This window comes from Zootoca vivipara, chromosome 3 (genome assembly GCF_963506605.1).
Source record: "Zootoca vivipara chromosome 3, rZooViv1.1, whole genome shotgun sequence".
Taxonomy (NCBI): domain Eukaryota; kingdom Metazoa; phylum Chordata; class Lepidosauria; order Squamata; family Lacertidae; genus Zootoca; species Zootoca vivipara.
The window spans coordinates 13,998,864-14,012,645 of NC_083278.1; the positions used below are offsets into that span (position 1 = coordinate 13,998,864).

The 13,782-nt window shown below is 43.2% G+C and overlaps 1 protein-coding gene across 1 annotated transcript in view; it reads left to right on the top strand.

Annotated features, from left to right (window-relative positions):
- Positions 1-12,851, top strand: part of ISM1 (isthmin 1) — a 30,039-nt gene extending 17,188 nt beyond the window's left edge. The window contains exons 2-6 of the mRNA XM_035110066.2: positions 2,401-2,640; positions 4,985-5,258; positions 6,084-6,227; positions 9,301-9,390; positions 11,408-12,851. Coding sequence (XP_034965957.2) covers positions 2,401-2,640; positions 4,985-5,258; positions 6,084-6,227; positions 9,301-9,390; positions 11,408-11,925 — 1,266 coding nt within the window. The 3' untranslated portion in view covers positions 11,926-12,851. The remainder of the gene's footprint in view (positions 1-2,400; positions 2,641-4,984; positions 5,259-6,083; positions 6,228-9,300; positions 9,391-11,407) is intronic.
- Positions 12,852-13,782: the final 931 nt, after the last annotated feature.

Here is a 13,782-nt window from a genome sequence, read left to right on the forward strand (position 1 = left end):
GATTCCTGATGTCAGATTTATGTCCATTTATCCTTTGGCATAGGGTATTCCAGACTGTATCATTCAAAACGCTAAATGCTGATTCTTCTTCTTTGGAGGTCTTTAAGCAGAGGCTTGACAGCCATATGTCAAGAATGCTTTGATGGTGTTTCCTGCTTGGCAGGGGGTGGGACTGGATGGCCCTTGTGGTCTCTTCCAATTCTATGATTCTATGATTCATTCTACGTAACAAGGGTGCTTGTAGCATAAACTGGGTGTTTGGAGCAGCAAACACTGAGATGGAAACATGCTTTATGTAGGCACACATGGAGGGAACATACCAGGAAGGTCCAACAAATGTACTTTCAGCACCTTTGCCATGTACTGTACAGTAAAGTGAAAACCAACTTGCAGTTGACAACATACGATTGACATACAGCAACCAGAGAAGAATTTGGGGCTTTGAATGCTCACATCTCCTTTTGAGGTGAGCATTACTAAGCCGACAAAAATTGTTTCTGAGTTGAACTCTGGCAAATGCCATGGACACTTTCACAAATGAAGGAAAGAGCCCACAGGTGCAATTCCCTTGACACTCAGGGCATTTGCTTCTATAAACAAGCACCCCAAACATCTTTTGTTTAAATAGATTGCCTCTCCCCAGATGACCCTGCTTTTTTCAAATATAACACCTTTCTGTTACAGTTTGAAGTTAAAGCCCCAGGAGGACGCAGTGGACAAGTGTTATATTTGAAAAGGCAAGGTTCATCCTGGGAGAGGCAATCTGTTTAAGCACAAGATGCTTTTTGGCCTCTGAATCTCTGGTGAAATCCTTGTTTTTTGTGAGCCATATCGACAAAATGCTTTCAACACACTAAGGGAAACACCATTTGACAGGTGATGGATCCACAAATATATTTAGCAAGGAGATGGTGAATGATTTGGGGGAGTGGGCAGGAGGAGAGGCAAAGAGCAGAGAGCAGCTGCCTGCTGGAAACTACAGACAGCTCTGAGAAGCTGCATGCTTTTAAAGCTGCAACTGCAGGGTTTTTCTACCATGTTGCAAGAACTGAAGACCCACTTGAAGTCAACCTGAAAAGGAGATAATCTAGATGTGTTGTTGTTGTTTAGTCGTTTAGTCATGTCCGACTCTTCGTGACCCCATGGACCATAGCACGCCAGGCACTCCTGTCTTCCACTGCCTCCCACAGTTTGGTCAAACTCATGTTCGTAGCTTCTAGATATAGCAGTTAACAACTCCCTGCAGACTAGGTCTCAGACTAGGACCTGTGACATCCAGGTTGAAAACCTCACTTAGGGTCTTTCCACACTTTCCATTTTTAGCATAATGGTTGCTGGGTTTTTCAGATTTTTTGACACATTGCTGCTGCATGACGTCAACATACATATTCCAGCTAGTATTCCAGAATAATGTACTTGGAAATCTGCTGCTTCTTATACTGTAAGGAATCCAACTTGCTTAAAGATGGATCCTCAATATTTTTAGTTGTGAGGCATGGGGACGAGCATTGTATGGTTCTTTGTGTGAAAGGGGGGGGGGGTCAACGGCAATAGTCTGGAATACAGTACATCTGTCTCATGCTGCTTCCCTTGGACCACTACGAGCTGTTGGTTTGAGAGCTGGGTTCAGAGGAGAGTCGTGGCAGATAGAGATGATGGTACTAAGTCAACATCTGATCCATGACAACAGTCGTTAGCTGCCGACAATAACCAGGTTTGCCAGACGTGTAGTTCCTCTTCCGATTTCCTATACTTCCACAAGATCATTGTTCTGGGATACTAGGCATTAAAAATAAATAAATTTAAAAGGGCTGGCCTCTTCAGCATGCTGAATGGCTAGACACTTTAGGAGTGTGACTGTAACCACTGAACTTTTCTCAGTTTGGGCACAGCTCACTATTACCATGGAAAGGAAAACCCAGCACTCACTCTCTTAACATTTTTAAGTCAAGTCTTAAAAATGTCGAATCAAACAGTGACTATTCCACTATAAATGGTCGGTGTGAAAAGCCCCTGAGTTGTAATGCTCACTGGGTAATTCAGTTACTATCTTGCAGCCCAAGCTACCTGACAAAGCTGTTGTGATGATAAAATGAGGGGGAATCGCGTGGCTTAAAAGTGAATGTGCAAAACGTTTTGTGCATGGGGCTAAACTCAAGACTGCTTTGGTCAACCCCTGGCTTAGGGTTGCCTCAGGCAAATGGCAATGCAGGAGCAAACCATTGTTAGAGTGGGGGAGAAGCAAAGTGAACACCATTTTTGCCAGTGTACCAGCACACCTTTAAAGCATAGTTATCAAGTTTAACTGTGACATGTAAACCAGCCCACTGTGTTCTGCTAACTCTTGTTCGTCTCTCTTACTTGCTGTGTGTAATCTTGGTGTTTGCTTCTTGCCCCCAGGATGCCCTCCACACAGATGGCCTTCCATCACCTGAAGCTAGCTTTACACTAAACCCTGAGGACAGACAGGATTATCCTGACCACCATGTAGCGCACAAATCGTTCACGAAGCAGCGATTCAGGCAAGAGAATGGGCATACAGCTTTGCAAAGAGATGGGCCCAGGCCATTCCTCCTGGATCTCCCAAACTTTCCTGACCTCTCAAAAGCAGACATCAATGGGCAAAACCCAAACATCCAGGTAAAAAACTCTTCTTTCCTATTTAGGCTCTTACTTGAATCATGGAATAAACAGTGTCTAACAAAGGTACAATTTCATTCACGAAACCTACAAACCACATGGAAAACAAGAAATGTAAGAAAGGAGCTTTTCCTCCCCCAGGTTTTCATTTATCATACAGCTGAGGTGATTGGTAAATGGATTGATTGATCTGTTCAAACAGATGGATTATTCTGTTCAAAAGGTATATTGTTGGTGTCAATATGATAAAGCATATTATCAACATAAAGCAAAAGTATCTTAGCAAACCCTGCAACAAAGGTCATGCATTTAAAGTTGAAGTAAATGTGGAGATGTCTGGCACAAGTTCTTTGGAACTTTATTCATCTGACTGAAGATGTTTCACTGCAATTAAACAGTAAACGTGTGGTGCTGAAACACTCACGTAGCTTCTTTGAAATGGTTTGGACCTGCTTTGCCTAGAATATTGTATAAGAGGATTGGTTCAAATGTTGAAATGAGCCCAGAAAACAAAACCTTATGGGTAAACATTAGCTTGAATGGAAATAAACCACTGAACTGTGGAACAGGGACAAAACGCATAACTTGAAACAAACACTAGACTTTGAGCAAGTTCCTCCAAAGTCATCAGCCAGAACATTTGCAATATTTTGGAGCAGAATTGTTTGCCTGAAAATGGCACATCGCTTTGTATATGTCACTGGTTTAATGTCAGAATCTGATATGAGTTGCACGCAATGTTAGTTCTATCCATTGTGTTCTACCCACTGAAATTAAATAAAAAAACGAGTAACTTGCGTATATTAATTTCAGTGGGTATACTCTGAGAAGAACAATAACGAACATGGGATACAACCATATACAGAATATTTTCAAGTAGATATGTATAACTTATTCTACCTTTCCCCGACGTGTACACTTAAAAATAAACACTTCCTTGGGCTTTCTTACAAGAAAGTTGGGTAAGTTGTTTTTAAAATGTTTGCAATACAAGACAGCAGTCAGTCACTGACAATAGCCTTGAACAAAATTTTGAGACTTGTTCTACCTAGTGCCTTTTGGAATGAATACAGTGCCTGTCTGTTTACGCATTATTTGGCTCAATCTTTCCCAGAAATGAAATATTTTTATTCAGCCCCTTTTCCATTTGTGCAATTGTTTCAGTATTAGCAAGACAAGGAGACATTTGAAAAGGGTAACCCAAGCAGCTGTTACTTTTGTGCTACGGATGCTTTTTTAAAACTCCGTTGCCAAATCAGCAGCCAAATGCACCACTGCACTCAAGTAAACGAATTCACAGGAAGTCCTTGAAAATGAGGTGCTTTTTTTAAAAAGCCAGTAACATATTTCCTTGGGGATCAGAGATTTTCTTCGTTCTTGGTGAAAAGCTCTTTTGTTGATTGCCCATTGATTTGACACATGCCAGCTCATGCGGTCATGCCAGCGGTGCAAGGCTATTCAGGGTGCAACGGCTTCACTTTCTTTTCCTTCGAAACAAAGTGAAGTCATGTGTCGAGCCAATAATTTGGCTGCCAAAATTATTTTCTGTGTGATGTTCTCCCCCCCCCTTCGGTTTCCCAGCCTATTTAAATGTGTACCAACTGTGAGGAGCTCCTGGGCTTGGATTCCGATACCTCGCTGCTTCTGTTTTTGTGAAAACTCCTCTTCCTCCAGTTTTTTAAGTCACTGTTTCTCACATTTCCAGAGCCACGTTAATTCTATGCAGCATAAACAAGAACAAAGTGTCTTGTGGCACCTCTGTCCTTCTTTGAACCTTTGCTCTCTGCCTCTACTCCTCTTTAAAAAGAAACCCAAAGAAAAAAGTCAATATTGGTGATGCTAGTACTACAAACCTCCCTAGGCCTGATCTACTTGTGAGTCTTCTTCCACTAATTGAGGACCAGTCTGACAGAAGACAGCAGACATCCTTTCTGTTTGTTGCACACACACACACACACACAAACTGGTACCTCGGAAGTTGAACGGAATCCATTCCGGAAACCAAGGCGCAGTTTCCAGTTGGCTGCAGGAAGCTCCTGCAGCCAATTGGAAGCCGTGGAAGTCACGTCAGATGTTCAGGTTCCAAAGAACCGGAGCACTCACATCCAGGTTTGCGGCATTCGGGAGCCAAAACATTAGACTCTCAAGGCATTTGGGATCCAAGGTATGACTGTAATCCTTTCCCCCTCCCTTGCAAGTTCCAGGTGGCATTTGCCTTTTGTCTTGGCTTGACAAAACCTTTCACTGGCATGTCAAGATATTTTTCTTCCTTCCTTGGATTGGTGTTTGGGACATAGCTGTAGAGACCTGAATGCTTATTTGCCTGCTGTATCGAATTATCCAGGTGACAATAGAAGTTGTTGACGGGCCAGACTCTGAACCAGAGAAGGATCTCCGAAAGGAAGGCAGCAAACCCAGCTGGCCTGTCCCATCACCAGACTGGAGGAACTGGTGGCAGAGATCAGCACCCACCATCACCCGCATGAGTAGCGGGGACCAGGATTACAAGTATGATAGCACAACCGAAGACAGCAACTTCCTGAACCCCGTCGGTGGTGGGTGGGAAAGCCACGCACCTAGTCACCGGACCTTTGACTCAAAGGAACAGCCAGAGTATGGTGAGTGAGCCTTCATAATCCCTTGTTTGTAGCACCTCAGATTGGTGGCAGTGCTCTGCAGGTGAGGAACCATCAGCAGTGGAAATGTGAGGTGGGGCAGAGGCACAGAGGGCAGGAGTAGGTGCTTCTGACACCAGCATTCCTGCTTCTTACCTGGACTAGGTTGGAGGAGGGTGGCATGAGGTAGGGGGCACGCAGGGGCATCAGTGGGACCAGTCTTGTGCATCTGCACAACTTCGCCACCACCCGGCGCTGCACTAACAGGGAGGCAGGTGTTGGGAGGGCACCCACCACTACGGAGAGTGTCTGGGCACCACAGACAATAAGAGGGAAGGGAAGGTCAGGTGCACAGGTGAGAGAGAAAAGGAAATGTGTTTCAGTTATTTCAGATTAACTGATTTCCTGAGATTTAGATAATATATACTATGCACTAATACCGATCTTCTCTGATTATCATGTAGCCAAAGCACACCCACTTACACAGGAGAGGGAAGTATCAGCCAGCTTGAGGGAGCCCCAAAATTTGCAGACGCGCACATAAACTTTGTGGGGAAGGGTGGGGAAGCCAAATCAAGTCAGCCTGTTCAATGAGAATGGAATGGAAAACTGGGGAAGGGAGGAATAGGATAGAGTATCCCAAGAAAAGGCAACGCTGACTGGCATTGTGAACAGCAGCAAATGTTTTGTTGAAGACACCACTTAATATCCGAGCCCATCCTCAGATATCAACATGTATTGTTTTCTTGCCATTTCTACTTTTATAATCAAGCGTTTTCTTGTTTACCGGCTAGTTCTCCCCTGCTTTTTCTTGTTCCTCCCTTGCAGATTACATAGATGGGGAAGGAGACTGGAGCCCCTGGTCTATTTGTAGTATAACCTGTGGCAACGGCAATCAGAAGCGCACCAGAACCTGTGGCTATGCCTGCACAGCCACTGAATCGAGGACATGTGACAGGCCCAACTGTCCAGGTTAGGCTCCGCTTAATTGCTTTGACCTGAACAGCACAGCTGCTTGCAACCCTTTGCTGTTGAAAAGCACCATATTAAAATAATGGGATATGCTACCCCATATCTGGAATTATCAGCTTTGTTGTGCCTTCAGGGCAGAGCCAGTTGCTTTTCTTCTCTAAAGGGCCTTCAGGAGCACTGTTCACGCTGTGTGCCTCATATTTCAGCAGAGCCAACAGAGATGTAGGCAAGAGAGACCTGCATTTCTTGCACGATGCACTAGATGGGGTACTATAGGAAATAAGAGTATCCTGCCTTCTGAAGTTCTAATTGCATTTACCATTATTGTACAGTGGTACCTCGGTTTACAAACACAATTGGTTCCGGAAGTCTGTACTTAACCTGAAGCGAACTTTCCCACTGAAAGTAATGGAAAGCGGATTAATCCGTTCCAGGCGGTCTGTGGAGTACTTAAACTGAAGCGTACTTAACCTGAAGCGAACTTTCCCATTGAAAGTAATGGAAAGTGGATTAATCCGTTCCAGACAGGTCCGCGGAGTACTTAAACTGAAAATACTCAAACCGAGGTGTACTTAAACCGAGGTATGACTGTATTGCTTAAAAAGATAAGTGCTAAGAGAATAAGATGCTTTGGTGTTTTTGCAGTGACACCAGCATTCAAAGCGTAAAGAAAGAGAGCAATATGCAAAATGAGATGATCAAGACAGCTATGACAGTTCAAAGCCTAATGCCTTGGATGTGATACCTTAGCTAAACAATTACTCTTGCACACACATCACTAGTGAGGTCAGGGAGGCCCTTCACTCAGATGTGAACATGCTGGTAACTATACTTTAGCTTAGGCAATGGAACCCTCCCCTGATATTTCCCACTCATCCCTCCATCACGGCCTGTATTTAGATGCAAAAGTGCAACTAGAAAACACATTGAGATCTTCGGGGAATTCTTAACTTGTGGAGAGAGCATTAGCACTATTTTTTTAAAAAAAGCATATTCATTCATCATGCAACTATTATTATTTCATTGCTTTATTATTTCAAATAAAATGTATCAGAGCAACATACAGATCCATAAAACTACAAACAGCATTAAAAACTCTCAGTTAAAAACCAGATGCAAAAACAAAACAAAACCCAGGATGCAATAAACACAATTCAAACAATGCTATGAAAAGAAGAGATCCTTCCCCTGCCCTAAATGGTGAGAACCACAAAAAAGGCCCAATTCATACCAGAGTATGTTCCAGATTAATAACCCAATGCCTGGGCAACATGGAGTGTCTCAACCTGGCGCCTGACCGCTGGCCATGTTGCATAGCTGCCAAGTTTTCCCTTTTCTCGCGAGGAAGCCTATTCAGCATAAGGGAAAATCCCTTAAAAAGGGGGATAACTTGGCAGCTATGCCATGTTGGTTTCCTTGAAAGGAACATGACATCACAGTAGAAATTGCCCAAGGATTTGCCAGAGAGAATGAACCCTCCCCTCATTAGAGCTCCACTGAGAACTTGGAAATGTCAAGGGCAGAAACTAAACTGCCGTGAATTTTGCCTTCATGGTGGGTTCTTGGGTATCTAGCTCAACAAACTTTCCATAACCTGTAGGGAGGGTATGTGTCTGGAACAACGGGCAAGGGAAAGCTCAAGGATAAGAAAAACATCTGTACAAATAACTGTGTCTTCAACTTACAAAGATAATTTGCGGATACTTCTCCAGAATTGTCATGCGTAATGCTGACATGCCAATTTGAAGGATGTGCATTGCAGAATGCGCATAGTCTTAGGCTACATAGAAAGTGCCATCTTTGCTTTATTTAAGGGATTTTTTCCCCACTTGATTGTTTTTTATGGGATAGCAACCTTGATTTTTTGATCCGCCCACCGCCCCGCATCTCCCCTTTCTGTTGTCGACAGGAATAGAGGCATGAAAATAGCAGTCCAAAGTCATCCACCTTAGAGAGTGCAGTTTAAATTGACTAGCCCAGGACTCTGCATCTGTGAGGTGCATGTTTGAGGGGGAGAAAGGCAAGACTCGGTCTCAAAGGTGCTGTTAATATTGACTTGGCATAGAGGCACCTAGCTCAACAGAGCAGCATCTTTCAGACAGAGGATTGCCTTCGTTGTCCAAAGACATTTTCCAAACAATGTAAACTTTGTTTATAAGGTGCTTCCACCTGTCCCAGCTGGAGATGAAGGGTGTGTGTGGAATCAGGTGGTTCTTTCGCTGCTCGTGTGGTTAGGTCATTTAAACATGGCCCCAGATAAGATGTTCCTGCACAGCTGAGAGAACATCTGCAGGCATTGTTGTTGTTGTTGTTGTTGTTGTTGTTGTTGTTGTTGTTGTTGTTCCTCTCATGTTGGGGTGGTTTCTTAAGGTCTGGATTTATTAATAGCCCAAATATTTGCACCACCGTGTCTGTCAGTCACATTGTCTTCATCAGCCTGCAACACCAGTAGTACATCCTGGTTTTTTTGTAAAAATAAAATAAAAATCTGCTTGCGTAGCAGTCGAAAACTCCTCTGCTCAGCACTCGTTTGCTGGCATTGCGAGCCGAAAATAATGAAAAACGATCTTGCGACTTAAGTTTCCAGTCGCTGGCAGTTATAGGCTATTGCTGTGATGTTCAGAGAAACATAACCATTCAGAAGGTGCTTAATGGCACCAGCGAGTAGTATCAGGTATTAATCTCAAGTCAATATTAAAATATTTGAGAGAGGGGGTGGTGTCAGAGAGGGGTGGGGGGACATTTGTCTTGAACCTTTGTATTAAAGTGCAAGACTGCTGAGGCTCAGAGGTGATTTTCATTCTCTTGGGTTCTCTCACATTCTCTCTGAATCTAAAGCAAAAGCTTTAACCGATTTTAATATTGTATTTTTATATTGCTGTTGTAACCTTCCCCTTGGGACCTCATGGTGACAGGTGGTTAAGAAATCCAATAAAATAAAGGTAACAATGACGGCATGAATGTTTATAGGTACATAAGAAATCAGTGGGATATTAATGCAAGCCTGTTTTCTCTACTGCCTTCTATTATGTTCTGTTACTGTATATATACTATATATATCCTTTTTCTATAGGGATTGAAGACACCTTCAGGACAGCAGCAACAGAAGTGAGCTTGCTCGCAGGAAGTGAAGAATTCAATGCCACAAAGCTGTTCGAAGTCGGTAAGCAGATAGGAGCAGGGGGTTATCTTCTTTCAGAGCCAGATGATGCAGGCAGGCTTCAATCTGTGTGACAGTTTCTCCCTAGGACACTTCTAAGAAGGTGCTGTGAGGGAGCACTCAAATTTTCCCCATCTTTGTAATGTGTGGGTTTTGATTGAGCCAGTTACACATTGTTCAGCAGCCATTCCCAGTGGGCTTTCCAAAGGGAAAACATTGGACTAAAGTTTCTGCTTCCAGCTGCGCCACAGCCTTCTTGAATCATTGCAAGTTCGTTACTCGAGGACAAAAGGCAAAAACCTGAATACTACAGCTGCACGTGATATGTTCAGGGTGACTCTGCATCCAACAGGTAGCGCTGCAAAATCTGTCCGTGCTGGCCAAGACATGGTTAATCCGGAGCATTGTTTATGGGATGCGAAAGCATTGCTTGGAGCAAGGTTGAGGATTTTCTTAAAACTTGCACAAAGGTTTGACTCTTTTCTTTATTCCAGATGCAGATCCTCACTTCATCATTCATGAGGGTTCTGCTAGTGTCATATCCTGATTTGCACAGATATCTTGCTGTCTCCCCACATATTACAAGTCTGGAATGTGAGCCACTTATGGTTTCAGTTATAAAGGAGCTGTTTCAATATCATCCGTTAAGATTATAGTTCCAGTGTCTCTGTGCAGCTGCATGCGAGAGGCCTTCACAGAGGCAGAGGGTGGGGTGAGGGGTGCTCGGCCAAATTCTAACCCACGTTTTGTTTTTTATTCATTAGGGAACCTCATGAAAACTAGGTGCACTACAATACACTCGCTTCAGCTTTAGTGTAGCTAAAGAATGCACAGTATATTTTCAAAAGATTGATATTGATATGTGGGAGGACAAAAATACAGCCCCCTTTGGTCAATGGATAGATGATACAACAACTCTTGCAACACATGAATGGATTGCTTTCAGATGAAGATTATACATGGGCAAATTTAAATGTTATTTGGAATGTATTTATGAAAACCATTGTGACCCATGAACATATGCTTGAGAGAAACAAAAAGTTTAATCCATCGACATATATACCAGATTGGTAACATTACTTGTACATTATGGTTATTTTGTTATTGCTGTTTTCCTCTGCTTTTAAACAAAATTATCATTTTTCTTTCCCCCTTTACTGTCCTTTTTTCCTCTTATTTACTTTTACTCACTATAATCATCTCAATAATAATAATAATAATAAAGAATATATCTTTTCTTCTGACAATATGCACACTCCATGGGGAAAGGCTGACATATTGACATATCACATACAGTCATACCTCGGTTTGCGGCTGCCTCCATTTGCGACCGATCAGTTTGTGACCGCCGTGGACCTGGAAGTGTTTACATCCAGGTTCCACGGCATGCGGATGTGCAGAAACGATCTGCACAGCGCGCGCATGCGCAGAAGCACTGTATTGGCGCTTCGCGCACGCGCAGAAGAGCCCCTCAGTTTACGACAAACTCGGGGAGCAACCGGCTCCCCAGAACGAATTGCGGTCGCAAACCGAGGTATGACTGTATTGACAGTGAAACTGGTACAATTCAAAGTGTTGGTTCTGACCTTTAAAGCCCTAAACGGCCCAGACACTGAAGTCCTCCTCCAAAGGTCTTCTGCTTGTTCCCTCACTGCGAGAAGTGAGGTTACAGGGAACCAGGCAGAGGGCCTTCTCGGTAGTGGCGCCCTCCCTGTGGAATACCCTCCCATCAGATGTCAAGGAAATAAACAACTATCTGACTTTTAGAAGACATCTGAAGGCAGCCCTCTTTTTAATGTTTGATGGGCCGGGTATAAATAATAAATAGTTGTTGTTGTTGCATGTTTTCCAGGGCCTTAAAACGTTTTTAAAATAATATTGGAATTGATTTTGTGATAGAACACAAAGCAAACTCTTGACTACCGGAGTGTGATGTTAGCTAAACGCTGTCAAAATCCTGCATTTTTGTCATCTTTGAAGCACAGTTAAGTTCTCCTTGTGTCCCTTTTCTACTGTCCAGATACTGACAGCTGTGAAAGGTGGATGAGCTGCAAGAGTGAATTCTTAAAGAAGTACATGCACAAAGTGATCAACGACCTCCCTGCTTGCCCTTGCACGTACCCCACGGAGGTTGCCTACAGCACGGCCGATATCTACGACCGGCTTAAGCGGAAAAGCTTTCGCTGGAAAGATGCGAGTGGGCCAAAGGAAAAACTCGAGATCTATAAGCCAACCGCTCGCTATTGCATCCGGTCCATGCTGTCTTTGGAAAGTACGACCCTGGCTGCACAGCACTGCTGCTACGACGACATCATGCAGCTAATCACGAGGGGCAAAGGAGCAGGCACCCCTAATCTGATCAGCATAGAATTCTCCGCCGAACTTCATTACAAAGTGGACATCTTGCCTTGGATCATTTGCAAAGGGGACTGGAGCCGCTATAATGAAGCCAGGCCTCCTAATAATGGTCAGAAATGTACAGAGAACCCTTCAGAGGAGGACTATTACAGACAGTTTCAGGAAGCAAGAGAGTACTGAGAAGGAGAGGCAGGGGAAAGAAGCCAACCTCTTTCAGAGTCTGTGGAACACGGGCGGTTGGTCTGCAGGACCCCAAATCAAAGAAACTCTCAGCATACAGATTTAATGTCCCATTTCTCCACCCACCCCAGCTAACTGTATATAGTTGTATAGAGTACACATTTTTTCATAAGTGTGTTATTTATATATGCATATAGAAATTGCATATGGACCCCTGTGCAAATAGACATTTACATAATATTATGCATTCTGCACCAATGTAAGGTTTTGTGCTTTTAAAATCATGCTCCGGTAAGGAAAAGCTCAGCTTTCCGTGGTTGAAGCAACAGAACTCAAGAGTCCATTTCTCAACTGCAAACCCCAGTTATGGGGCTTTTGCTGGTGGGTTATCTATCTAATGCAGGCACCCCCAAACTGCGGCCCTCCAGATGTTTTGGCCTACAACTCCCATGATCCCTAGCTAAGAGGACCAGTGGTCAGGGATGATGGGAATTGTAGTCCAAAACATCTGGAGGGCCGAAGTTTGGGAATGCCTGATCTAATGCATCTGAGAACTGCATCTGATTGGTACTACTTTTGTTCAGAACAGCAGAGAGAAATATCAGCATCCGCTGCCATTGTGCCTGTGCAGAAGTCAGGGACTTTGATTTGTGTCAAATGCTACGGTATGTCTGTGTGATTGACTCTGGTGAGTAAAAGACTGTGATACCTAAAGTGTGGCTGACGCAATCAAATATCCCTTATTCTGCAAAGTGTACAAGTACCTCTGAAATACTTTTACTAAATCAAAGCCAAGGACTATAACCAGATCATTATTAAACAGTTCCTATACATAAGTTATTTAATACAAATGCAGCATAATTTCCTTAGAGATATATTGATGAAAATATTTAGACATATTTAAGAAAAAGAAAGGTGCTTTTTTTAATGGGAAGGGCAGTAATTATTCAAGAGGAGGAACGAAGCTGGTAGATACAATAATAGACAAAGCAAAACTCTCTTCATTCCCATTTTGGATTTGCCTTGCAATTCAGCTTGGCAGAGGTCCAGTTACTAAGAGCTCTTAATAGCTCCAGGGATGTGAGCAGATGTAAAGCACATTTTCATTACTATTATTATTTTGTGCCACCACTCAAAGATAAGGCCTGGGGAGGGAGAAGCTGCATGGAAGTCCCTCAAAGTCGTCTTCACACACTGTCTTATTATAAGGATGTAAACACAGCAAACTCATGTATCATATAGCCACATTTTTTTGGGACCCAGAACTGGCTGCATCTCCCTTTTGATTGCCCATTTTGTTGACTAACTTTGATTTATCCTGCACAATGTGTGAAGCAGTCCTAAGCAAAAGAACCTTAAGCAACTTGAAGCAGGCTTACCCGCTGTGCATAAAGAAAAATGTGGGCGGTATCTTAAAAACTGGGAGTTGCAATTAAAAACACACACATAACCGGATCAGTTAATTGGAAAAGTGTCAGAAATGCACATTTGCGCATGCACATTAGGGTCTGATACATGTTATGACCGATGTGTTCCCATGTTCAGTTTATTCATAAACCACAGTTGCTGATTCTATGAGCTTTCACTCCTAGAGGGTCTGTATACATGATACACAGTCTCCATGTAGAAGCCACTTTAATTTCTTCTCTGTAGTACAGTAGTGGCTTTGTTAGGAGGGCAGGGAACATTTTCTCCATGCCACTGCAGAGCAAGTCCCAATCCAACCAACTTGAGAACTCTCAAGCCTACTGAATCCTACAGTGAATTTAAGTGCACTTGTCTATGTTTACACAGGCAAACTCTACCACAGCAAAAGGAATATGGCCCAAACCACTTTACTGCCCATGCACACGCATC